The sequence below is a fragment of the Paramisgurnus dabryanus genome, chromosome 12 (assembly GCF_030506205.2).
Source record: "Paramisgurnus dabryanus chromosome 12, PD_genome_1.1, whole genome shotgun sequence".
NCBI lineage: Eukaryota > Metazoa > Chordata > Actinopteri > Cypriniformes > Cobitidae > Paramisgurnus > Paramisgurnus dabryanus.
Genome location: NC_133348.1, coordinates 30,953,746 through 30,981,294, shown reverse-complemented (window position 1 = coordinate 30,981,294; position 27,549 = coordinate 30,953,746). Strand labels below are relative to the sequence as shown.

At 35.5% G+C, this 27,549-nt stretch overlaps 1 protein-coding gene across 3 annotated transcripts in view; it reads left to right on the top strand.

The window, feature by feature from the left end:
* Positions 1–7,355: 7,355 nt before the first annotated feature.
* snx14 (sorting nexin 14) overlaps positions 7,356–27,549 on the top strand; it is a 33,447-nt gene continuing 13,253 nt past the window's right edge. The window contains exons 1-20 of one of the 3 annotated variants that reach the window (XM_065268968.1): positions 7,356–7,495; positions 7,764–7,908; positions 8,212–8,332; positions 9,494–9,570; positions 11,029–11,107; positions 11,190–11,233; positions 11,326–11,413; positions 11,481–11,565; positions 13,432–13,588; positions 17,423–17,498; positions 17,709–17,753; positions 17,869–17,949; positions 18,608–18,722; positions 19,301–19,456; positions 21,521–21,645; positions 21,721–21,779; positions 22,300–22,323; positions 26,086–26,218; positions 27,031–27,223; positions 27,364–27,447. In XM_065268968.1, the coding sequence (XP_065125040.1) occupies positions 7,772–7,908; positions 8,212–8,332; positions 9,494–9,570; positions 11,029–11,107; positions 11,190–11,233; positions 11,326–11,413; positions 11,481–11,565; positions 13,432–13,588; positions 17,423–17,498; positions 17,709–17,753; positions 17,869–17,949; positions 18,608–18,722; positions 19,301–19,456; positions 21,521–21,645; positions 21,721–21,779; positions 22,300–22,323; positions 26,086–26,218; positions 27,031–27,223; positions 27,364–27,447 (1,879 nt within the window). In that variant the 5' untranslated portion in view covers positions 7,356–7,495; positions 7,764–7,771. The remainder of the gene's footprint in view (positions 7,496–7,763; positions 7,909–8,211; positions 8,333–9,493; positions 9,571–11,028; positions 11,108–11,189; positions 11,234–11,325; positions 11,414–11,480; positions 11,566–13,431; positions 13,589–17,422; positions 17,499–17,708; positions 17,754–17,868; positions 17,950–18,607; positions 18,723–19,300; positions 19,457–21,520; positions 21,646–21,720; positions 21,780–22,299; positions 22,324–26,085; positions 26,219–27,030; positions 27,224–27,363; positions 27,448–27,549) is intronic. The other 2 variants (XM_065268969.1, XM_065268971.1) reach the window with 2 other exon arrangements.

The window sequence follows — 27,549 nt, the reverse complement described above, 5'->3', positions numbered from 1 at the left end:
CAACAATTACATTTCTAATATTTTACAACCCATAAAGAAAAAAATATATTTTCCTGGCAAAAATGTTAAAGTTTGCTTAAAATGTATAGGTGTGTATAAAATTAGAAGTATTTTGCAGTTAAAAATATATGTAATTATATTTAGTTATGTTTACAGGTTTGTAAAATACAAACTTTTTTCCAATGCCGAATATAAATGCTTTAAAATATATTTATTTTTAAAACATATTTCAAAATATACAAAATTGTCCATAAACAAATTTCAAATATATTTCAGTACATATATTGTTTAGCCATTTTGTTGTACATTTTGAAATATATTTTCAATTATATAAGAGTGAATGTGATTTCTGTTTCTTTTATGTTTATTATTGTTGTCTTGTAAAATTGACATCTGATCATGTTTTAAAGCAACACTATGTAGTTTTTTACCTTTAAATAATGTCTCTTAAATTATTTCAGTGATAGAACAACTTTTAACTGGACAAATTGTACTGTTGCTGCAACCTGAGCAGCCTCCTAGCTGCTACAAGCACACTCTGAAAGTGGCGGTGGAGGGTAGGAAACACAGCCCCGCCCCTTCCCCTGCCTGCAAAAGAGTGTCTGATACCAGGCACTGTTGCGCTTTTCAACCACATGGGGGAGCTGTAAGTCATTTTTACATGGAAACTACATAGTGTTGCTTTAAGTGTAGGGTTGATGTAATTTTAAGAAGCTGCCCTCACTCACCATTGTAGCAGATGAATCTCATGTTCACATTACAGTCCTGCTGATGCCATGTTCCATTTCTCAAATAAGCACAAATATTATTCGGACCATTTGATTCTCCATTATACCAGTTAGTATAGTTTACAGGATCCCCCAGAGACCACTTCCATGTATATACATTTGATCTCCTCAGTCCAATCCAGATGAGCTCATTCGGGCTGTTATTCACACTCTTTGTCACTTGTTTCATGTCATTTATGTTGTTGACTGTGGCCAGATCTGTGTATTTCTCTCTGCAGTATCTCTGAGCTTCAGTCCAGGTCTTCTTCATGTTTATATGGTAATAGCGGGGCAGAATGCATTCAGATAATAAACAGAGAGCTATGAAAGAAAGAATTTGAGTCAAATCTCATGCGATTATAAACCAAACATTAAAACTGCAAGCAGTGATGGAAGGGCCCTCGCACACCTGACACCGCCACGCCGTGGCATGAGAAGAATTAAAGGGAACAGTAGTAAATAGGCATTTAAGCATGTAAACATAGGTGAACCATTTAAAAGTGTAGTATAATGTGCCACATTTCCTGTTGCTAATTACAAATGACAGCGAGGTAGCATCGTGTAAGATAGCATGAGAGAGAGAGAGAGAGTGAGTGAGCGAGTGTGTGTGTGTATGAGTGACTACATGTAAATATTGGCACGTAGATGTGTTCTGTCCAGGACTCTTATCAATCATGTGAAGTTTGGTACAAATCTGACATTGCATTATCATTGTAAACATGTTACTTCCTGTTACCAGCTGGTGGCGCTATGACCGTAACTGACTATTGGCATCATAAGTGACTATCAGTGATGGGAGTAACGCGTTACTGTAACTCCACTATTTTTTTAAATCAAGTAACGCAATTACAATTACTGAAATTTAAATGAGTTCGTTACGCGCGTGACTCTATTTTGTAAAAAATAGACAAGACATATCTGACGTCGCAGGACTGTAGTTGGCGGCGCAATAATTCATTACACTTCATCATAGCTGACAGTGCATATAGAATGAACATGAAAAATCTAAACGGGACAACATACCTTTGTTTAAAAATTGTGCGCAAGTCATAATCCATCCGGTCTCATGTTTGTAAATTATCTTCACCAAGCAATCGCAGTATGACATCAACTTGCATTTGTAGTCCACAAAGGTAATAAATCTAAGAAATGATCATATATTCTTAGATGTTTACATCGGCTTCATGGAAGAGAACGATCCGCGATTGTTGTTTCCACTAAAATATTCACACTGCGGTGTACACCCGTGTTAAAACTCCATAGTATGTGTGAGCTCGCTTTTAGTTTTAGTTTCAGTCTCTCCGTATCCGAACAAAAAATCCACTCGCTCTGTGTCCATCTGACAAAACAATCCACTCGCTCTGTGTCCGTCCGACAAAACAATCCACGTAGCCTACTCCGTTTTCTGAATAAATATCTTCCTTTAATCCTGTGTATCATTTAAATCCAACAGAAAACAAACAATATATGACCAAAGAGCGCAGTCCCTGTGGCAAGCTTCACAAGCTGTGTTCCAATTCAAGTGCTGCACCCTACTAAGCATGCAATAAAAGGTGAGCACTTGCCCATTCAAGGCGCTCAGAAGTTCGCGAAGAGAACTGAAATGAGACGGTCTAACCTTCGGAGGACCCATAATTTGCCTCATCTGCTGCACACGCATCGTGCCTGTCAGCAGGACACAGCGGAGACGTTTCTAACTTATTAAAATAAATATGAAATCAGAAAAATTATAATTTATTTTAGAAAATTTGACATGTTGACACAATTGTCTCCAAATTTTTAAAGAGACACTACACAATTTTAACACATTTTATATTTTTGTAAACATGCAGAATATTTGTCTAAATGGTCTAAATGATATACATAAATAAACTAAGTTTAAATATTAAGATAATTTCTAACAAAAATATTCAAAGGTTGAATCTAAAGCAAAATAGGCTCTTACAGTATGTGATATATTAGAGTCTTATGTGTAAAATAGCCCATCCATATCATTTTACTGTTTGACTGTTCAGTACTGTTCATATTTACATTTAAAAAGCAGACATAAAAGTAACTTAAAAGTTACTTTTCTAAGTAACTAATTACTTTTGATATACAGTAACCGGTAGAGTAATTCAGTTACTTTTAAAAGAAGTAATTAGTAACTGTAACTAATTACTAATTTTTTAGTAACTTGCCCAACACTGGTGACTATTGACATGTAGATGTGTTCAGTCCAGGACTCTTATTAATCATGTGAAGTTAGGGAAAGATCGGACATTGCATAATCAGTGTAAACATGTCACTTCCTGTTGTCAGCTGGTGGCGCTATAACCATAAGTGACTAATGACATGTAGATGTGTTCAGTCCAGGACTCTTATTAATCATGTGAAGTTTGGGACAGATCAGACATTGGATAATCATTGTAAACATGTCACTTCCTGTTGCCAGCTGGTGGCGCTATAACCATAAGTGACTATTGACATGTAGATGTGTTCAGTCCAGGACTCTTATTAATCATGTGAAGTTTGGGACAGATCAGACATTGGATAATCATTGTAAACATGTCACTTCCTGTTGCCAGCTGGTGGCGCTATAACCATAAGTGACTATTGACATGTAGATGTGTTCAGGTCATGACTCTTAGCAATCATGTGAAGTTTGGGACAGATCGGACACTGTATGCCTGAGTTCCAGCAACCTGTTTCATAGCGAAACATCAAACTTTGGCTGGCCGAAACAGACACAAATTTTAATATAGAATCAAATCCTTCGCAATTTAGCATCACAAAGGCCTTAAGATGACACTCGCCAAATATGATGATGATCCGACGAAAACTGTAGGAGGAGTTAGTTAAAGTATGACTGCTGGAAATGAGAAAAACTGAGCCAAAATCTGAGAAATAATTCAAAATAGCTGACTTCCTGTTTGGTTTAGGGCGTTGCTCCAAGAGACTTTTTTGTAGGGCTTGTAATAATACATGAGCATACCGAAATTCGTACATGTAAGTTAAACACAGTCCAAGGGCTGCTTCATTCAATATTTGAAAGTGGCGCTAAAACATGTTCCTTCAGGTTGCCAGCTGGTGGCGCTATGGCTATAAATGAAAATTGTTATGTAGATGTGTTCAGGTCAGGACTCTTAGCAATCATGTGAAATTTGGGACAGATCGGACACTGTATGCATGAGTTCCAGCAACTTCCTGTTTCATTGGAAAACATCAAACTTTGTCGGGCCAGAACCGACACAAATTTTTACGTAGAGTCAAATCCTTCGCAATTTAGCATCACAAAGGCCTTAAGATGACACTCACCAAATATGAAGATGATCCGACGAAAACTGTAGGAGGAGTTAGTTAAAGTATGACGCCTGGAAATGACAAAAACTGCGCCCAAATCACAAAAATAACTCAGAATAGCTGACTTCCTGTTTGGTTTACGGCTTCGCTCCAAGAGACTTTTTTGTAGGTCTTGTCATGCTACAGACGCGTACCGAATTTCGTAATTGTACGTCAAACACAGTCCGAGGGCTGCTTCGTTGAAAATTTGTAGGTGGCGCTATAGAGCCATTTTCTCACGCCTAATTCTAAAGCATACACCACATGTAAATTTTCATCACTCTTGACATCTGTGCAAAATTTCATGAGTTTTCGAGTATGTTTAGGCCCTCTAAAGTCCCGCTGAAGTCGGAGAAAAAGAAAAATAATAATAACTCCTTGAAGAACAATAGGGTCCTCACACCCCGGTGTGCTCGGGCCCTAATAAACCCAGAAACACAAACTTACCAATGAGAAGTCTGAAATATAGAGTTTGAGCCATTTCTGAGAAAGAAACACATTGAAAACATTGATTTTCTTCTGTTTGTTCACAATTCCGATAATCATCTCATCGCGGTTCAATTCTTTTAATGTGTAGCAAATAAATATGAGAATTTGATGTCTCAACAGGCTGTAATGACAAGCATGATTTCAGACAAAAACTAATACCCCTTAATTGGAAATCTTCTAAAGCTCCTTGATTTCAAAGATGGTAAACGAGATGTGTTATATTATACTAAGCTCACAAAAAAGATTTGAAGCCACATAGGGACCTCTCTTAATTTTGAAAACAAATTTATAATGACATTTTTCTTGCAAATCTCCCTTTTATATGTATTTCAGGTTTACAAAATGATGAATATTGTTCTTATCGATTTAAATCTTTTGTATGAATTTTGAATACATATCGTTTTTTCCTTTGTTTTGTTTTATCTTTTCTTTATTTATTTTTTATGTCTTTTTTGTATGTTACTTGTTCTTAATAAAACCTCAAAACTCTAATATATAGGCTATATACTTTAAAGAAACATTTATATTATGTATTTCTTCAGTAACTCTTCATCAATTCTTTACAAAGTTTCATTAGAGGTTATTGGACAACAATCCTTATAAAACAGTGTGATATTATAAATATTATTTTAATAGGAATGAGACAGTAAATCATTCTTACTTTTGAGTTTGTGTGTTTCTCTCCTGAATCGTCTGTTTCTCTCTCTCTCTCTGTGTGTGTTTAGGTGTTCTTTTATCATATATGATCTTCATTTGCATGTTTTTTTTTTAGAAAGAATTTTCATATATCATTTCCTTCTAATTTGTTTATTCTACTTTACAGGTCAAAATATAGAAAAAGGCATTTTATTTCCCTCTGAAGAATAATGGATAATACACAATTGTCTATCTGCCTGTATGTTTGTGAATGGTGCTTCTAAGCAGGTATTAAAATTGTAAATGTTCACAAAGTAGGATTTTTTTTTTTGACTGCATTTTTTCTGGATGTCAATTGAAATAAGAGACCTGTGTGATAATATACATCTAATGCCATATGAAATGGAGAACGACTGCGGTCAGAAAGGAGAAAAGAGGACAGATTGAGAAACAAGCATTGAGTGAACAGAAGATGAGAGCTTTTATTTTCTAATAGTTTAACATCTTTGACCTCTGCACACAATTCAAATGATCTAAAATATGTCAAAAAAAAAAAAAATAATAATAATAATATATATATATATATATACTGTATACATTTAGTAATTCTGGATTAATTCATTTTCAATGCAGGCTATCTTTCTAATCCCAAACAATTTTTTGACATCAAATTAACAAATGACAGCTAGTTAGAAAGTAGTTAAATTGAGAAGTGCATGTTTCTGTAGAAAATAAAGGAGGTGGTATATTTCACTTGCAGAGAGGTCATGATGTAAAAGATGAATTCTATATTAATGTATGAGAGATATCATATACCGTAGGAGTGTCATTGGAAGCAGTTCAAAGAGTCTGATGAAGAGGAGGCTGATCTTACATCCACAGCAGATTTATAAGCAGGAATAGCTGCTGTTATGAGGCAATCATTTGGATCAGAGTATTCTTACTGCAAAGTGAACCTCATGATAGAATTAGAGAGATGTCTCATGATAGAAAATTATGTAGACTTAGCAGGTTACCCAGCAGGTATAAATGACCTAATAAAAACTATACATCAATGGTAGTTGCTCAGCTGGTGCACAGATTGTTATGACTCATTTAATCAGTAATACACTTTGTATAAAATCAAAGTTTTTAGGGTCCAATAAAAAGTACTGATACTTTATTTTTTTGTGTTGAATTTCTTTCATTTTCTGCCATGGGGTTGCATGACAATAAAATTGTATAGTTCATTAGGATTGTTCACCCTAAAGTGAAACTTCTGTCATAATTTACTCATCCTCATGTTGTTCTAAACCTGTATACATTTATTTTTTTCTGATAAACATTGAAGATGTTTGGATAAATGATGGTGAGCACACAGCTGATTGTAACAATTGACTTCCATAGTAGGAAAAGAATGGAAATCAATGGGGACCGTCAACTGTGTGCTAACCATCATTTATCAAAATTACGTCTTCATCATTGTTCACAATACTTCCATTTGTTTTCCTACTATGGAAGTCAACAGTTAGCTGTATGCTTACCATCAGTTATTTAAATATCTTCTTTTGTGTTCATCAGAAAAAAGAAATTCATACAGGGTTAGAACAACATGAGGATGAGAAAATTATGACAGAATTTTTTTATTTTTAGGTGAACTATCACTTTAAACACACTCTTCTCAGCAGGCCAAAACAAACGGAAGAAAGGAAAACATACTTGTTCATTTTCAACATGCAGACTGTAAATATATTTACCAATGTGGCTACTGCTTCGACATTACCTGTAGCATACTGCATTATTAGTATTATATTAAATACAGAGAGTAAATGAAGAGTTTGGTTCCAAAACGAGATAACTCTGTTTTAAATTTTTTGTTTTGTTTTGATTTAAGCCTTCATAACTAAAAAAATACCGCTAAGTAGCACAATAAAAACATGATAACAATTGTTTTGGAACCAAACTTTTCAAATATTTCTAATGATAATGACTGTTATTGTTATAAGTACTCTACTCTATGGATTAATACATTCATATACAATATCATAACAATAACAATCATATATATTTTTTAAAAAAAATTACAAAATAAATATAATTATTTTGTACCTGCGGTATTTTTTATAGCGGCACGACTGCCACGAGACTTTTATTTTGAAAGGTGTCCGGTTGCAGCTTAGTCCGGAAGTAAAGCTCGCTCTAATGTTATGGATCATGTGAAACATTCAGCTGTATGATCAATACGTGTGTTATGATGCGTTGGCATGTTTACAGAATTCATACATGATTTGCGATCATCATATGTAAGTTTGGTAAATTGTAATCTCGCGATTTTCTATAGTAAAACAACATGCAGTTCATTACTCAAATTTAATGCATACAATGATGTAGCCTGTATTTATATGAAAATGCTAATTATTTAATTCCATGAAAAGTATAAAGAATAGATTTATATAATTTAGAGTTATATTTACATTTCTAAACATTGGTACCATGTAAATACCAATAGATAAAAAGTGGTCCAGTATTATCCATTGTTGTATGTTAAAGTGATTTTTCTCTCATGTTCAGTAGGTATAATGTGGGGCAGTCAGTCATTTGTGGGAGGTGTAAGGAGGACTCTGAGGCTCGATGTCTTTAAAGATGTTGCTCGTCAGTATCCTTTCATCTTCTGTATCTTTACTGTCATGATCTCATCCACCATCATACTCAACCAGTGAGTACTTTACAAACATACATACATACATACATTACACATGTCTTCATATTGTACCAAAGTAATGTTAGTAAAGTTTTTGCAATTTATTATAATAATTAAGCATCATTCACTCTATTCATGGGCTTTCTTTCTACAGTCTATTTTTCTACTGTACCTTTAATTCTTTTGCTTATGCATTTGATTATGTTTTCAACAAGACAAATAACTGAATGGTAATTGCAAAAGGGCTTTGCAGGCATACAGTATGCAGTCAACTATAAGTGACATCTCTTCTGCTCATAACAGTATATCTTTACACAGATATCTTCACATCCTGCTGATATTCTGGTCTTTTTTGGCTGGCGTCATCACATTTTATTGCTCTCTCAGCCCTGAATACCTGCTACCCAATATATTCATTACAGTCAAAAGTAAGAGGAAAGTAAGTGTCACACCATAGCTTCATATCAGCTGACATGTACATTCAATTTGCAGTATATATTCTTTATATTTTAACTGTCTTCTTCATATTGTGGCCGCATTACAGTTTCGGTGCTGCAAAAATATTTAGCAATTCAATGGTCCATTGTCAATTATTATTTGCATAATAAAGTTAATTGGCTTATTACACAATTGATGTTTAATTAAAGGTGGTGCGTGTACATTTTAGCTGTATCTAGTGGTGAGATTGCGAATTATAACCAACAGCTCACCCCTTAATTTCAAAACACATATGGTAGCCGCCACAGGACAAAAATGTCGTCATTTGAGACAACGTAGGGATGAATTGAGCTCTGTAGAGCAGTTTGTCCATTTAGGGCTACTGTAGAAACATTGAGACGACTTTTATGTAAGGGGACCTGCGATGTATGTAAATAAAAATGGCTCATACTAAGGAAATAAAAACAATACAGTTTATTTTGTAAGGTCTTTATACACCACTGATAATATATTGCATTACTGTCAAGATATCCCTCTAAAAGATACAAAATGCACCTTTAAGTGCATATTGTATTTAAAGTTCCCATTAAATTAAAACTGACTTTTTTATTTTTTAATGGAATATTGCTATGTTGTTATAGAAACAATTTATTAATGTGAATATCAATTATTATTATTCTTTTTTTAATTCATGTGCCCTCATAATCCTTAATCAAAATCTGAAAATGTACTTCCACCCTCTTGTGCCGATCCTTTTCTGATAATGTCAGGTAGACGGCACAGGCGGAGCATCCGTTAACCTCGCCTCTTCCAACTGTCATTCTTCTGCGAGTTTCATTTCCAAATGAAACACCTATTTTTCTATATCCAATCTACTCACAAAAAACACTGGCCACACCCACAATTTTTTTCTTGTTATATTACATTTCACTCGGAAATACGTCACAACACACAAGTAAAGTTGATCACCACTTCCTGTTCACAGAAACTCGGAAATAGAAGACAGGACTTAAATTTTATATTTGACAAATTGATTGGATGGTAATTCAGTTAGATCCTAGTTCTTAATCGTGTGGTTTAGCATTACTTATTTACCACCTCAGTCCTATTTAGAGATTTTTGTAAGGTATGATTACTATTCTGGCTGTTTGTATATCTGTAGCCACAGGAACAACAGGAGTTATTCCCTCTGGGTCACAGTTGTGCAGTATGTGGAAAGAAGCAGTGCACACGTCACAGGTCTGTATAACACACAACATATCTAGCTATCATTACTTTAATGCATATTTTATACATACGTGTATTAGGGATGCTTAACAATTAATCGCGATTAATCGTTAGCAGAATAAAAGTTTTTGTTTACATCATATATGTGTGTGAACTGTGTATAATAACTTTGTATAAATAAATGTACACACATGCATGTATATGTTTTAGAAATGTTTACATGTGTACATTTGTATATTTATGTATAATTTATATTATATATAAATATAAATACTTAATATATAAATTTTTTTTTCTTAATATTATACATTAATGTGTTCATATTTATATATATATATATATATTTATTATACACAGTTTACACACATATGTGAAGTATACAAAAACTTTTATTCTGCTAACGATTAATCGCGATTAATTGTTTAGCATCCCTAACGTGTATAATTAAGTAAACATATGACCTTACTAACATCCCAAACATCGTTTTGGTCATTTCCCCAAACAATTTGGTTGTCTAATCTTGAATAAGCTTAACATACTTCCACCTAAAGAGATTAAAAATGAACCCATATTTTACTCAAGCCATCCTAGGTGATTATGAATTTTTTCTTTAATCCAAACACAATTGGAGTTGAGAGAAAGCGTTTTGTTTTTTAAATGTTTTTAGCTTCTGACTTGTCAAGAAACTTCCGAAAACAAATTATCATCTTACATACCAGCATGGAGCCGATGTGCGGCTATTTTTTATCTAGACATGTTTACATTCAAACGTTAGGTATTGATCACTAAATATGCTCAAAATATTATTTAAAGTCCCCTTGAAATTAAAACTCACAATTCTTATTTTTTTTAATGGAATATTGCAGTTTTCATTATAAACATTTTATCTGTGTAGGTCATTGTTTTTTACTCATGTGCATTAATAATTTTTTATTAAAATCTGAAAATGTGCTGCTGCCCTCTTGTGGCAATCCTCTGATAATGTCAGCTAGATGGCTTAGGCGGGAGCATCCATTAACTCCGCCTCCTCCTACTGTCAGTCTGCTGCGAGTTCAATTTTTGAATGAAAAGACTACTTTTCTGTGTCCAATCAACTTACAGCAAAAAACACGAGCCGTGGCCGGTTTTTTCCTAGTGCAATATTCTGTTTCAGTCGGAAATGCGTCACAAAACAGAAGTCGATCGCAACTTCCTGTTCACAGGGACTTCAATATAAATATGAATTTTCCTTTTTGGGGTCCTTTACTGACATAACACTGATCTTTTTTTAATATAGTCAGGACTGCTTTAAAAATTACAGAATAATTAAATTCACTTAAATATTTAAAGAGTCAGTCAATGTTTTGTATATAATTTGTTGTTTGTTCCAACTTGGTGCTCTTCACTTTTATTCTTACAAGGAATAAAACTTTGACATTGAAAGAAAATGATCTATAGGAATAATATAATAAGTATTTGTCTATTGCACAGACCTACACTTCTTTTAGAAAATTATCAGCCGTGGCTGGAGCTAAAGGTGCCGTCTAAAGTGGATGCCAGTATTTCAGAGGTACAGCCATTAATCCAGTTCTGAATTAAATGATAAATATATTTACATATATTTATAAATGCTTAACTTGTGTGCTCTTAAGGTTTTTGAGTTAGTCCTGGAGAACTTTGTGTACCCATGGTACAGGTATGGCAACTTTATGTCCTAGTTTCTATTCTTAGCATCTTTGTGATTGAAACATTGAAGTTATAAATGTGTTTTATATAATTTTCTATCAGAGATATAACAGATGATGAGGCGTGTGTGGATGAACTGAGACAGACGATCCGTTTCTTCGCTGCGGTTCTGGCTCACCGAGCACAAAAGGTGATTCTTTCACAAATTCAGGATTAATACACACACACACATTCATATATAACTTTGTGTTTTATAGGTGGATCTTCCTTCAGTTGTGATGGGTAAAATGATGAGAGCTGCTATGAAGCACATTGAGATCATTGCTAAAGCACAACAGAAAGGTGCGTCTTGAGTCGTTTGTGATGCAAGCAGGTCTAACGTTTGATTTGCTAGTTTGTTTATGGTAAGGCTTCATGTGTATTAGAGCCTGACATTTTTTCAGGAATCCCACAGGTCATGGGAAAATTATTATTAATCACAGGATTGGGATGGGAAAGAAAAAATGTCAGCGGGAGCAAGCAAGGCCGGGAATTGTAAAACACTATGATACCCAACTTTATACACAAATATACATTTGATAGAAACAAACTATGTTTTATTTTTGAACTGAATTCTAGTTAGGCTCCGTTTTCCAAAAACTGCACTTTAACATGATCGCACACAGCAGTGCTTTAAGTGCTTCTTACAAATTTATTGTTAAGTCCTTAAATGTCACCTTATAAAATGACTTGTAAATGTAGCACACGCTTGTTTTTAAAAAGGTATAGCCTAATGATGTGCATAAAATATTATTGCTAATAATAACAGATTCGCTTGGTGTCCCTTTCCCTTCTTTCCACTTGTGCTTTCCTGTCCTCTTTTTACATTATTGTCTATCAATTAAAGGCAAAAATAATTTGTGCAATGCATTAGTCATTTAAATATAAATTACCAAAAGTAAATAAATTAAAGAAATTTTTTTAAATTATTTAGTGCACATAATATTCAGGAAGGGCTTTTTTCAGTAATTTATTACATAAACTTATGAAATAATATTTTAAATCCACAACAAACTTACATAATATCTTGTGGCTGTTAATCAATGATCTGTAAAAATATGCAATTTGTGGATAAAAGAAGTACAAAAAGAATTTAAAGCTCACGCAAAGCGAAAGAAAAACCTGTTGGTACAGACTAACCTAGATAACAGAGAGAGCAGTCAAGTGAGTCTACATATGATCATCATGTTGTTTCAGATGTTTTTATTGAGCGAAAGAAACATATCTGAATGCTTGGATGAATTCGGCTCTAATCTGTTAACAATAAAGGCATCATATTGCGAAGTGATGTAGTTTATTGAGGAGCTTTGTATTTTTTGTTGATCATTTTGATAATGATTGAGTAATTTCAAACTTCAAATCAGTTTTAATTTGCTCATGACTTACGCATTCACTGCATTTAGCTAAATATCAATATTATTTTTAACTTTTCGAATAACGAACAAATAATAAATCACTTTCTGATCTTGTTTTTATTATGCATGCATGCTTGAGAAAACTAAAACAAGAGGGCCATGCGTGAGTAATCTATCATGAAATGTATTGTGTTGCGCAATCAAAAGTTTGTGCTCATTTTCGCCTGCCAAATATAAAAATCTGTTCTAGGCATACATAGTCTTAAAGTGTGCTTTAAGAGTCCAGTCTTTGAATATTTCAGCTATAATACAAGACCGAATAGAAGTGTGGTATTGTTGTCACAGAAACCCAATAAACAAATGAACTGTTGTGTGATGTGCATGCCTATATTCAAAATACATTTGCATGACACTGTGAAACACTGTGTGCGACCGCGATTCATGTGCATACATGCCAGTGTGAACGGCCTCGCTCATCAAGTTTGTACCGAGCTTTAATACGTTCAGTTTTAAAAACACTTCTATTACCTGAGAAGTAAATCCACATTAATTCAAGGACTTATTTATTGCATAAACGGAGAAAGAACTTGATACAGTTTGTTTCAGGACAAAAAAAAACACAATACAGGATTGGGAGGGAACGGGAGTCATTCTTCTGGGATTGTGATGGGATTTTCCCCCAGTTTTTTTGTGGGATTGGGATAGTATGGGATTTTTTGTGGGAGTGGGATGGGAGAGGTTTGAAAATCACCCTCTAATGTGTATCTCATGTTAAGATGACGTGCGTGTGCTTTGTGTGTTTTTTTGGGAACAGTGAGGAACTCTGAAGGTCTCCAGCAGGCGGCTCTCGTCGAGTACGGTGCAGATATGCACGTGGCTCTGCGTAGCCGCAAAGATGAACTGTTGTATCTGAGGAAACTGACAGAGCTGCTGTTTCCTTACGTCGTGCCTCCTAAAGCTACAGACTGCAGGTATTTCTCCCACATGACACTGCAACAGATGTTCAAAGAGAGCAGAAATAAATCATGAGACTGAAGCAGAACATCTGCTGATCTCTGTGTACTTTAGTTTTAAACAAAGTTCCCTGATCTGTGATATCCCCCTTTTCTCTTTTACTGTCCTTACTCAGCAAACACTTTATATGAATACAAATGTTTTATGTTTTTTTAGGAGTTGAGTTTCAAAGATTAGCATTTATCATCAAGTCAAAGCCAATAAAGCATATTAAGCAGCAACATAGCTAGGATAAATTTTATAACCTGTAAGTTGATAAAACTGTAATGTGATGCTCTTGTTACCCCAGATGCAGCTGTTTTAATGACAAAAAACTCAATGTTAGCTTGATTTTGGTTAAATGATAATAATATAATGACAAATGCAAGTGCAGAGCCATATATAAAACTAGATTATCAACTCAAATATCGACCAAATAGTGTTTAATTATTTAAAACAATGAGTGTGTTTCCTTTTTCCTGAAAAGGAGTGGTTTTGGACATACAAGGTTTCCGACTGATATTCCTATATTCTTTTATTCAAGTCTATGTCCACACTCTTAACTTGAACAAGTTGACTTAAAGGGCCAATATTATTTTTACAAGATATAATATCAATGTGACTTTATCAGTGTGACCTCACATTAACAAGAGAATCAAAACAGCATGTCTAATAAGACTACTTTGGTTTAATGGGGATTGATAAAGAAATAGTGGGTGGATTTTTTTAGTGTACACAATGCCAACACACATTTATGTCCAAACACCTTGTAAAAGTGGATTTTGCATAATATTAAATAAGATTTAAGGAAGATGAATCAAATAGTACAGTAACTCAAATATTTTAGATTTTAGGGCTGTCAAAATAAACACATTAATAACGTGTTAACGTAAATTCATTTAGTTTTATTAACGTTCAATTTTTAATTGACCCTAGGCCTAGCACACTGTTGGATAAATTGAGACCCAACCTTAAGCACTATTCGGACGGGATTAGTTTTCCAAACAATGTTTGAGTTTCAACGTGTCCCCCGGGACGTCTGTGATTTTATGTACCGATTCGGACGGGATTAAAATGATGCAGGCTATTCCAGAGATGGGAGTGTCTGTTTCATGCATTTGGGCGTTGCAGTACCACGTGCTCTGGATACGCGTGTTTGTAATGTTTAATATTTTGTTTTAAATGTAAAATTATTACCGAACATGCAATTTATTAATTTAATTTTAACAAATCAAAATAAAATATACAAATCCTACTAAAGTAACATTAGCCTACGTGTTTTATATAACTGTCTGCTTATAATAAACCCAAAGAAATAAGAAATAATGATTAATAACAATTTATTATCTTAAATAATTAACATTACCATTCCTGAGTTGAACAACTTTGAACGGAGTTTCTTATAACGTTACTGATATTACAGTGGCCAGTCTTAACAGTGTTTGATATTCAGCTCATCTTGATTTTATTATTTTATTTTGCCGAATGGGAAAAACATCCATATCTGAATGAATGGGACTCAGGAAATACAATATACGCGCATTAGTAAGACCGTACGGCAGATCACGTTGGCCAAAACACGAAATGAACCGCATTTTCAAAAGATATTGCGGGCAAACACAGACATTTGCATCCGGACGGGATTTAATTTCTCAGAGGACCTCTGAGTTTGGCGAAAAACAGTAGGCAAATTGCTCTGGAATTCTTACGGAGGTCGTCAGAGAAAAACACAGACATGGCCGATTCGGACGGGATTAAAAACATAGAGAAGCACTGAGAAGCACGATTTTCTCAAAGGTCCCCCCTGTAAAACTGATCCTGTCCGAATAGGGTTTTAGACAGTAAATAGTCATCAAACGTCTAAAATGATTTTTATTTGTACGTTTCATGTGTACTGTCCTAAATGCTTAACCTATACAAAAAATGCATGTCCATCCACTTGCGCATCTGAGATTTTAGTTTCGGTTTTAAAACATGCAGGAATTAGAAAATAAAGTGCAGGACTTGTTTGATGTTAAAATAGTTATTAAGAGAGATAAAGTTTGAGACCTGGTTCATGTTTTAAGAGTTATTAAAGGAAAACACCACTGTTTTTTAATATTTACTATGTTCTTACCTCAACTTGTATTAATACATATGCATGCACTTAATCTTTATACAGTACATGTGTTAGCATTTAGCCTAGCCCCATTCATTCCTTAGGATCCAAACAGGGATGAATTTAAAAGCCACCAAACACTTTCATGTTTTCCCTATTTAAAGACTGTTACATGAGTAGTTACACGAGTAAGTATGGTAGCACAAAATAAAACGTAACATATGACAATCATGCGATTCATCTAGATTAAATATTTAATCGATTGACAGCCCTATTAGTTTTACTTATTACACGGCTCTCTGGAATGCTTGATTCTGATTGGTCAGTTGAGACATTTGCAGGTTCGTTCTTTTCAAATAATAACCGCTCCAAAATAATAACGCATAGCCGGTACTACTTGTACGATTTAAATCGCTCCGCGCCAATAAAGATTACTGTTTGGCGCCATCTTGTGACAAACACTGGACAACCACAACATTTTGAGATTAATTTTAACATGTACGGAAAAAAACAAAGCATTTAAACAGTGGATAGAAGAATGAAAAACGACAAGACACAGAGAGCTTACTGAGACTGAACTTGACAAAATAGAGCATGACAGCTACGAAGCCAACACACAAAAAAATACAGAATGGGCATTAAAACTTCTCAAAGACTGGCTAAAAGAGAAAAAATGGAGACAGACAAGTATGAAGCAGAGGATCTTAATAAGGTATTACGATCATTTTATGCATCTGTGCAAAGTTTCGCGGAAGGATAAAAATGTTAATTTAAAACAAATATGCCAATAAAATGTTTCAAATTCATATTCATGTCCAGTTTTTTTTCTTATGTGACAAGTAGCCGTGTAATAAGCGGGATAATGTAGAGGTAGCCGGTAGTTATCGGGAAATAAGCCCCTTCAGTGTGATACCTGATCACTACCGGCTGCCTCTACATTATCCCTTACATAACATTTGATTAATGAACATTCAACACAAACAAGTCTTTTTCATTACTAAAAAAACACATGAAACAACATTACATTTAAAAATGTGTTTGCACAATGCAATGCAGTAACCATGCAAAGCATGCTGGGAACTGGAGATACTCCACCCAGTTTCAGTAATGTTACATTAACACAAAACTCAAGTGAATCAAACTGGTTAACTGGACGTGATGAAATCCAATAAGTGTGTGTGCTTAGTGCAGTTAGTGAGTTTCAGTAACTCAAAAGCAAGGAAAAGTTACAGTAACATAAATAAAAATAACTTTAACAGATTCGGGTTGTGTACAGGATGCCCTGAGTCCTGTCAGTTTAGCAGCAGATAAAGTGATCCTGTCCTCCTTTTCAGATCGATGAGAAGTAGAAAGGTTGGTTTATTGACTTTCATGTCTACAGATGGAGTCTAAATTGGATTTCTGGGTTGTTTTGTGAGGTTATACTGACTGAATGTCAGGGAAAGGGGATGAGACATCTCTACTAAATAAGGATTTATTGAAAGCATTTACTCAACTATTGTCCAATGAATTTAACAGCACCTCTGATGATGGAGAGTATTGTGTGTGTGTTCATAACTCTGACCATTTATACATCAAACACCACTTTAGCTCAAGTATTTTAGAGTTGAATCTAGCCAGCTTTCTTGTTTATTATGTCTTGGTTCGTATCTCAGCATGATTTGCAGTGTGTAATAAAGTTGTATTGTTTATTTAAACTACGTTTGATTCACAGATCTTTGGCTCTGCTGATTCGAGAGGTCATGACTGGTTCGGTTTTTCTCCCAATAATGGACTACATAGCTGACCCAGTGAGTGTAACACTTTTATTTTAAATGAATGGACATATTTCACCATATACAAAACTATAGGGAGACTTCATGTTGATTGGGACAGGTTTGACAGTCATCTTAATGTCAAAAAACGCCCAATTCATCTGAATTCACCCTATGTTCGTTCTTTATTAAAGATTTCCATCAGTCATTTATTCTGAAGCAAACCGTGTTGTTGTTTTTGTCCAGGACACAGTGAATCACATGGTGCTCATCTATATTGATGATACTCCAGTAAGTGTATTTACATAAGATCGATCAATAAACTGTTCAATAAACATTAAAGATCATTAGAATAAAACACCTTTATTTAACTGTGTTCACTGAATATATTTCTGTGTGTTGTTAGCCTGAGCCGGTGACCGATCCCCCATCTGCACTTGTGCCGTTCTTGAAAAAGTTTGCAGATACCCGCAACAAAAAATCATCTGTGAGTGCGACAAATTGTTTTTTTTTCTGTCTTGATAAATGTAAAAGGGTGGCAAAACCATTGATAAAAATATCTGCCCCTTCATCTGTGGTAACTTTGATAAGACCAGACTTGATGAAAATGTGATTTTTGTGTACCGCTGCAGTTCACATTAGAGGTCTTCTTGGGTCCAAAGAAATGTACCCGACCTAAATGACTCCAATCACTTTTTACCAAATTCCAACATGCATTTATAATAATAAAAAAAAAAAGATAGACCCGACCCGAGACAAACCCAAGAAAATTAGACCCGAGTCCGACCCGGGCCTGGGTGGACCCAAAAGTAAATGGCACCAACGACACCAAGGCAACCGCTAATATGTGCATTCAAAATTGATTGACAGGTCTGTCTCAATGAAAATTAACCTATCGCCAGCCACACAATGTCGCTCGAGCTCTTGAACACACTCGATATTCATTTTATATTATCTGAGACCCAATGCCGCTAATATTATACCCGACCTGTGTCCAAGACACACGTGAAACCTTTAGACCCGAACCTGCTCGGGTCGGACCTTGGGTTTTCAGATCTAACTGGACCTGTGAAGACCTCTAGTTCATATCACATATTGTTTCAGTGTTGTCGGGTCGATGAACTCTGTGTTTGTTCCTCTGTCAGGTGTTAAAGTTGGAACTGAAGGAGATCAGAGAGCAACAGGATCTTTTGTTTCGCTTCATGAGTTTTTTAAAGGAGGAAGGAGCGGTTCATGTCCTGCAATTCTGTCTGACTGTAGGTGAGGAGATGAAGCTGTGTCTCATGAGAGGAGATGGGTTTGATGCTATCACATGTCCATCAAGGTTACATTCAGTGTGACTGAATAATCTAGCTGTTTATAATCATTTGAATGAAAGTATATGTAGTTGGTAAATAACATACAGGAGATGACATTTTCAACATCAAGATTTTAGAGTTTTCAACTTTGGTTTTTGATTTTTCTGGCCATCCATCATTATTGCACAGGTGCTTGTACTGTTACAAAAAAATATAACCTTGATATATTAACTATTGAGAAAGATTAAAGATTGAAGTGAATGTGAAATCAAATCTCATCTTTAGATTATGAGACTTTAGCCTGGATTTCACAGACAGGGTCACAAGTTTTGATATAAAAATTTTAAATAGATAATTCTTCAAAATAATTCATTTTTAAGCCATAGTTCATCAATGCATAGGCAAGATTTTTAATCAATGCATCAAAAATCAATGATCAATGATCGTAACCAATTATACCGAACAATTTTCTTCCTCTCCTTTTTGTAATGAATCAGATTTGCTTGTTTGATGTGTATGTATTCTGATGTGTTTTTTCAGAGGAGTTTAATGACCGTATCCTGAGTCCCGATTTGAGCGATGCAGAGATGCAGCGTTTACATGAAGAAGTTCAGAAGATGTATGAAACATACTGTCTGGAGGAGAGCATTGATAAGATCAGCTTTGACCCCTTCATCATAGAAGAGATTCACAACAGTCAGTATTATCTCAGCTTTCTATCACCTGATATATATTGATTAGGGATCCTCTGATCAGGATTTTTGCAGCCGTTACCGAGTACCGATTTGTTGTCTTCGTGATCGCCCAATACCGATTCTTCAAACTGATATGCAAGCTCTTTGATGACTGTAACTGTTAACATTTTTTCTAGATAAATTAATACAACGGATGTTGCCTCTGTTATATTACTTGCAATAATTAGTAGAGCCCGACCGATTTATCGTTTTGCCGATTTTATTGGCCGATATGAGCCTGTCGCAGATATATCTTTATCAGCATATAAGCCACAGATATGCAGCCGATATGAACGTTTCTTACAGCAGTGGTTCTCAAACTTTTTCAGCATGCGGCCCCCCTTGTGTATGGTGCATTCCTTTGCGCCCCCCCCAAAGAAAATGTATGACAATTTAATTTAACTTATCGATCTGAAATCACTGTTTTTGCATTTGAAAAAGCGACACTCGTCAAACATAATAAATATTCTTTATTATCATGAAAATACCTGAAAAAAGTTTGAAGAACCGCAATATATAAATATATCCTTAAGCCATTTCCTGGAGATGCGTGTGCCTGGTTCTTCGTCTGCACCACATATTGAGTTTCTGCACGAGAGCGCCCTGTGGCATTGGATGTAGCGGCATTTCACCGTAATTCATTGAGAAGCATATCAAGCATCCTCGGCCGATTTATCGGCCCAACACTAATAGAGAAGCTATTAGTAGCCATCTGAGACAACGTAGCGATGAAACCATAGACCGTAAAAACGTATCCGTAGTGTCCGTGACGTCACCCACTGGCTTGTGAAGATCGTTTTTGAAGCTTAAAGTAGGCACTGCCTGCGGTCGCCATCTTGGTCGCGCGTCACCGCGAATCACTCCCGGAAAACTGAAAATGGGTAAAGAGGCGGGACACGGGTGAAGCTGAGTTGAAACCATGCCTGCCTAGCGCGAGTCTGGTGACAGCAGTGGCTGTTCAACCGTCACTCAAGCGGCCACGCCCTTAATTATGCAGAAGTTTAATGCTTAATTTAATTTAAACAGATGAGTTACAAAATAAATTCACCCCCTCACAGTTGTCATGAATGGCAAAATTAGCTATATAGACCAAAAACACTTTTTGTACCAAGCTGTAAACATATTATTTTCTACTGTAAAGTTGGGCATTTTTAACATGGGAGTCTATGGGAATTGACTCGCTTTTGGAGCCAGCCTCAAGCGGCCAGTAGATTAATTGCAGTTTAAGTCATTTCCGTTTTGGCTTCATTAGAGCGATCAGAAGGTTGCCCCTCGGATGAAACGCGCTCTATAAAGCAGTTTGTCCGTTTTGGGCTACTGTAGAAACATGATGGCGACTTCCATGTAAGGGGACCCGCGGTGTATGTAGATAAAAACGTCTCATTCTAAGATTATAAAAACAATAGTTCATTGTGTAAAGGTCTTTATACACCATTGAAAATATAGTTATGAATATTCAATTGATTTTCTGTCACAGAGCACCTTTCACAGATGCCTGCATACATTTTTTTAGCAAAAAATATTTTTTTATTATATAATTATATTATTACATGGCACTTTAAAATGCTTAATTCTTATTGGTCAGTAGTGTCATTCCAAGCTATGTTATACAGAGATATCAACCATCTGAAACTAATAACACACAGTAATGTGGATGCTGCAAATCATTTTGACAGGTACAGTTTAATATTACACAAAAATTAAATATAATGTCTTTTAATAACATATCCAGCATTATATTTACAAATGATTAAACCAAATCGTGTTTTTGTGACATTTGAACAGATGTCTTATCTCAAATCTGAAAGTAAACAGGTTTGCATTCGTTAAAAGTGAGCAAATGAAATATCAAATATAATTTATGATTTTATGTAGAAAACAGTAAATTACAAAAAAAACCAATTTTAGCTGGGTTTTCACAGGCATGGTCACATATTTCTATAAAGATTATCTGAAGTTGTATATTTAAAATGCTCTAGCTTGACTTGAAATGTTAAGTATGCTTTATCATGTGGCTGGTGTGTAGTTGCTCAGGGGCTGTACACAGACGTGGTGAAGCTCCAGACGATGCCGTGTTTGTTTGAGGCGTACGAGCATGTGCTGTCTCTCCTGGAGAACGTCTTCACACCCATGTTCTGCCACAGTGATGAGGTAACTCATGGTCTCTGAACAGATGTTGAGATGAAACGTTCGTTCATATAATACATTTCTCTCTCTTTGTCTCAGTATTTCAGACACCTGCTCTGGGGTGCAGATTCTCCTGCTAGAAATTCGAAACTGAACAGGTAAGTGTGTTCGAGTTATACACTGTGAATGTGACTGTCAGTAATCCACTTCTGGTCTTACACGGTTCGGTTAGGAAAGACAATGACATTTGCATAATATAACAAAAGTGTCTCTCTTATGAGTGACTTACAGATCATGGCCAGTCCATATCGCACCCCAAACTATATATATATATATATATATATAAAGAGTAACTTTGGTGGATATGTGCTGTATAAATGGAGCAGTAGTTGACAACTTGTCATTTTGACACATAGAGATCATTTCTGTGAAAGTCTTTTAAGGTCCAATAGTTTCAAACTCTAAAATGGACATAAAGGTGTAATAAAAGTAATCAACGTGTCAGCGATGATTTAATCTAAGTCTTCTGAAGCGATACAATCACTAAATCTGTTGATATTTTATGAGAATACAAGACATATAGCATGACATATAGTGAGTGAGATTCAGTAAGCTTTATTTGCATCATACAGTGTAGCGCTGGGCAGACAATAATCTGCTTTCTGCCTGTTATTCCAGGAATTTAAGTTTGGATGATTTAAGGTAAGTTTATTGATGGTGGGTTATATAGGAGTGTTGTCCTGCAGTATTACTGCATGCTACATAAAGCTGCCCTTAAAGAGTAACTAAACCCTAAACCAACTTTTTTTAGTTAATGATCTGTAAGAATAGGGCTTTATTAGTGCTGTTCATTGATTTGAGTAACTTTTTTGACATTTGGATATAAAGGGCCCTATTTTAACGATCTAAGCGTATTGTCTAAAGCTCACAGCGCATGGTCTATATGGGCATGTCCGAATCCACTTTTGCTAATTTAACGACGGGAAAAATGGTTTGTGCACCGAGCGCACGGTCGAAAAGGGTTGTTCCTATTCTTGTAATGATTAATGGGGAGTATTTTGGGCGTAACGTGTAATAAACCAATGAGAGTCTCAGCTCTCATCCCCTTTAAAAGCCTATTGCGCTGGTGCTATGTCTAATCCCTATTTAGATGACGGACTTTGTAAATGTATGGCTATCCAATATCATAAAAAAAATTACAAGTATGTAAGAAAAGGTTTGTACCCTAAAATACTTTATTTGTAACAAACAGGAGATGAAGAATTTACGGAAGTCTCTCCGCACGTTTCAGCACTCGGACAGCATCATGAGTTTTTTTTTAAAGCATTACTTAAAAATGTTTCTCATCTCATCATATCCACAGGTACAGAGTCATCATATACAATAAATCCGTAAGATAGCATTTAAAAACATTTAAAAACAGATGCATTTGTTTAAAGCAAATCATTTATTTACTTACCAGGCTGCAGGTGAAGCAGCTCTTTTAACGTCTCATAATCAGTCCTCATTTATGTCAAAGAGACTCAATAATAATCTTTTACATTCAACCCTTTAATCTTTCATATTTAAATGCGTTTTTGTGCTGCTGCGCATTCATGTATGTGATAAGCAAACCCGCGTTATCGTCCCGTTTATAGGCGCATATTACTAATGCACTCTTTAAATAACAAAAAACATATTGCGCCATTGACTTTAGACTTTAGACCAGGTTTAAGTTGGTCAATGGCGTAGTCTATTTTAGGTGCCTCAAAATAGCAATCCGCCAACAATGCGCCTGAACACACCTCGTTTTCAGACCAGAACGCCCATGGGCGCAGAAGGGGGCGCAAATGCATTTGCTATTTAAACAATGTGGCGTAAACGTGAAAATGATAATTGCGCAGGGTGGAAACTAGCAAAAGACACTTGCGTTGCGCATTGTGCTACATTGCGCCAGGTGTAAGATAGTGCCCATAGTGTTTTAATATCACAATATGGTGTAAAAACGTCTGAGTGCTGCCCTCTTCAGGTTGAACGGTGGCTACTGCAGTTGAATTTTCCTATTGGATGTTGCGGTATGACCTTACCTAAGCAGGTTCAAGCTCACCATGCCCCTAGTTACGATCTCCCCACACACTTGGTACGAGCTTAGTTCATCCCCTCTATCTCCATTGCGGTCTGCCCACTTTTCTTGCATTTTTCAAATATTGCCAGCGGGTGGAGTCAGGCTCTGAGCAGGGGTTTAGTTACTCTTTAAAGATAATAAATAAATAAATGCCATAAATAGGTCCCTGTGAAATTTGTGAATTTAATTTTTTCCCAAATTCCATTTTTTCTCAATTTCCGTTTTTTTGTTGTTTTTTATTCCATTTTGTTCTGTTTTTTTTAATTTTTCTCGATTCTGTAAATAAAAAATTCAATTTAAGTAATGAGAATAATTAAATTTATTATACAATTCAAAAACAGTTTATTAATGGTTTGCATTTAAAAAGTACATTTTGGTAATGCTTACACTATTTCATAATAAAATCCAACATTTAATCTTTTTGTCACACATTTCTATCATTTTATTTGCTGGTTATATTTATGCATTTATATTATATTTATTCATTTGGCAGATGCTTTTACCCAAAGCGACTTTCAGTGTATTACAAACTATACATTTTTATCAGTAATTGAGTTCCCTGGGTTTCAGCCCATGAGCTATACACTGAGCTATACAGGAACACAGATATACAGGTTATGAATACTACAAAAAAAGGATATGCGCAAATAAGTTATAATGGCTTTTAAAAAATAATTTATACAAAATTTGCCAAATTTCGTGAAATTCCTCTAAAGAGTATATTCTGTTTTCATGCCTCAATTCCGTGACTCCGCCCATATTTTCTGCATCACGGAAATTATAGGGCCCTACATAAAGTATATTTAGATAGTCTGATAGCAGAGCTGATATATAGTTAAGAATATGTTAGTTGGTTATTTAAATCAGAAATATTTAATATATTTAAAGTTATAAAAGTGAAAATGATTCTCATCTCTTTAAAGCAATTTTACAACATTTTGCAGATTCAGATTATGCAGATGAATCAGCAGAAATGTTTTTGAATTGTACCAAAGTAAATATAAAAAAAATATTTTTTCTGTGACTTTATTGAAAAGGCTTGGTGCTATTAACTTGGCAAACATTTATAAATCCAGTGACCAAGTCTTCTTCACTAATACATTTTTAACATGGATTTGTTTGCGATCACTGGATATAAACCTGTCCTGTGCGTTGTGTTTGGGTGTAATTTGCATGAGACGGTCGGTGAATACCAGGACTGTTAGCTTAACAGGTTTTCATAACCAGTGAATATCCACACATGGCTGAGTTATTTTTGATTCATGTTGAGTAAATATTGGACACTGGGTTAAAATTGACCCAATGCTGGGTTATTATTATAACCCACGGTTGCATAACAATAACCCAACATTGGGTCGTTTTTAACCCAACGTGTGTTTTGCCCAATATTTACCCAACATGGGTCAAAAATAACCCAGCCATTTTTAAGGTGCAGTAATGAAATACACAAAACACATCCAATCATCATGTCCAGTCCTCCTTCGGTGCTGTTGTTTATTCGTCCCGTGTTTTTGATGCATTTGTTTTTTGGGCTGGCATGCTTATTTGCTTCATTTAGAGTTGACAGCATCCCTCTGGCCGGGCCTTATAATACTGGCCACAGATCTCCATCCATCATCCCCAGAACTTCACCCACAACCATGAAATCCATCTTAACACTTCACCCCAGAGTTTTATCATCCCTCTCCGATTTAAGGAAGTAAGTCTGGGTTGGAAGACCTTCCCAGCGTCCTGCTCATCTGAGACCAGTTTGACCATTAGTTTTTAAAGGAACCGTTCCAGCTCCAAACCCACATCCTATTGTTTTCTTTGTGAAACACACAATAGCAGAAATTTCCAGACTTGCACCTGTCAAGTTCAAAGGACCACAAAAGTATAATAGCATCATAAAACATGTCATTTTTGTGAGTTATTGCCTGATAGTCTTCCTCTCGGATGAAGCTTGTGTTTGCACTTGAGGAGGGAAAGATGATCAGTAAATAACCTCATGCAATGCTGTTATATGAAGACTTGAAGTATAAATTACTTTAGACAGAGGTGGATTCTTCAAAAATTTTTCTTACTGTGATCCATACGTTGTTCGAAATGACATGCAAGTGAATACATTTCGAACTGTTCCTGTAAAACATAAAGATGGATTTATTTGGGTTAAACTGGTCCAGCAGACGCAGCACGATTGATGCATGGCTACACTGGTGTGTGTTGTGTTGTAAAGGCACTCGGGTTTGTACCCATCATGTTTTCGTTGGAGTGCCCTGTCACTGGTCATGTGACTGATGCCGTGTGCAGTGATGTTTGTATCTTTATGTAAACTGTCTGGGTTCTTTCAAAAGTGAGCAGTCATGTGTGTTTGCGTGCAGGAACTCATCGAAACGCGGCGAGTCCTTTGGCATCAGTAGGATTGGCAGTAAGATCAAGGGAGTCTTCAAGAGCAATGCAACGGAAGGAGCCATGCCGCCACAATATGCCATGATTGAAGGAGAAGATGACTTGGTAAGATGTTTCTGTTATTACGCCACATCAATAAATGAACTTCAGAGACTCAAATAGGGCATGAAGGCGAGGGTGCCAACGCTGATGGATACACACATTAAAGGGATAGTTCAGCCAAAAATTATTACACACCCCCAAGCTGTCCAAGATGCATATGTCCATCATTTTTCAGACAAATACATTTTCAGTTATTTTAGAAACTGATCTTTCAGTTAATCATATGTAGAGTTACGGGGTCCACATCCTTCAAGTCCAAAAATGTGCATCCATCCTTCACAAAATAAATCCAAATGATTTTATTTTGTGAAGGATGGATGCACATTATTACACATAACTTCATTTATATATAGACATCTATTGTTGCATGTTTGGATTGCATGGGTTGTTGTTACCAACATGTGGTGAAAATGTCAATAGCACGTCTAGAAATATATTTACAAAAAAATTGTGACTTTTTCAATACTTCTTTTAAAGCATGTCAAATTATACACTTCTTCTGACATGGATACATAACATTTGTTAACACACATTAGTATTGGGACCTATTCTTACATATTAAAGGTTTCCAATTACCTTGCATATTACAATCATATTGGCTGCTTATAAAGCACATATGAATTCATGACTATATTCTTCATCCCATAATCATAACCCACACCTACACATAAACATTACAACAACCACCCTAGTATAAATAAGCAGTGAATTATACGTTTATTGAGGCAAACGCTGTAGTTAAAAGTAAGTATGTGTTCCCCATATTGAAGCGTTACCTATAATTCATATTTGTAAGTGTTGTAAAACCCATGCAGGTGGAAGAGGCAGCGATGGTGTTTGAGGATGACTCTCCAGGGCCCGTAGAGGGCGCTGGGTCTCAAGGAACACAGCGTAATCTTTCTGCATGGACCGTCTCTATCCCTTATGTGGACTTTTATGAGGAGGAAGTTAAGAGAGAGCGCATCCTAGTCTTCTGCATCGATGTGGAACGGCATGACAGGATAAATGGTGAGGAAAAGTTTCACATCTGTGTATACAGTCATAATGAAACTGTAGTTTATCATGCCAAAGGTTATAATTTACCACACCATTTTAAAAAACTTACTTCAGTGAAACGATTGATGTGCGTGTGTCTGTTTGTGTTACAGCGGGTCATGAGATTGAAAGCTGGTCTGTGTACAGAAGATACCTGGAGTTTTATGTGCTGGAGTCCAAACTTACAGAGTTTCATGGTACACTTGATGATAGTCTCTCTGTCCCTGTATGTAACATCTGTTTAAAAGCATCTTCTGAATGGATAAATGTCTGATCTCTAGTCTGATCTGCTTGTACAG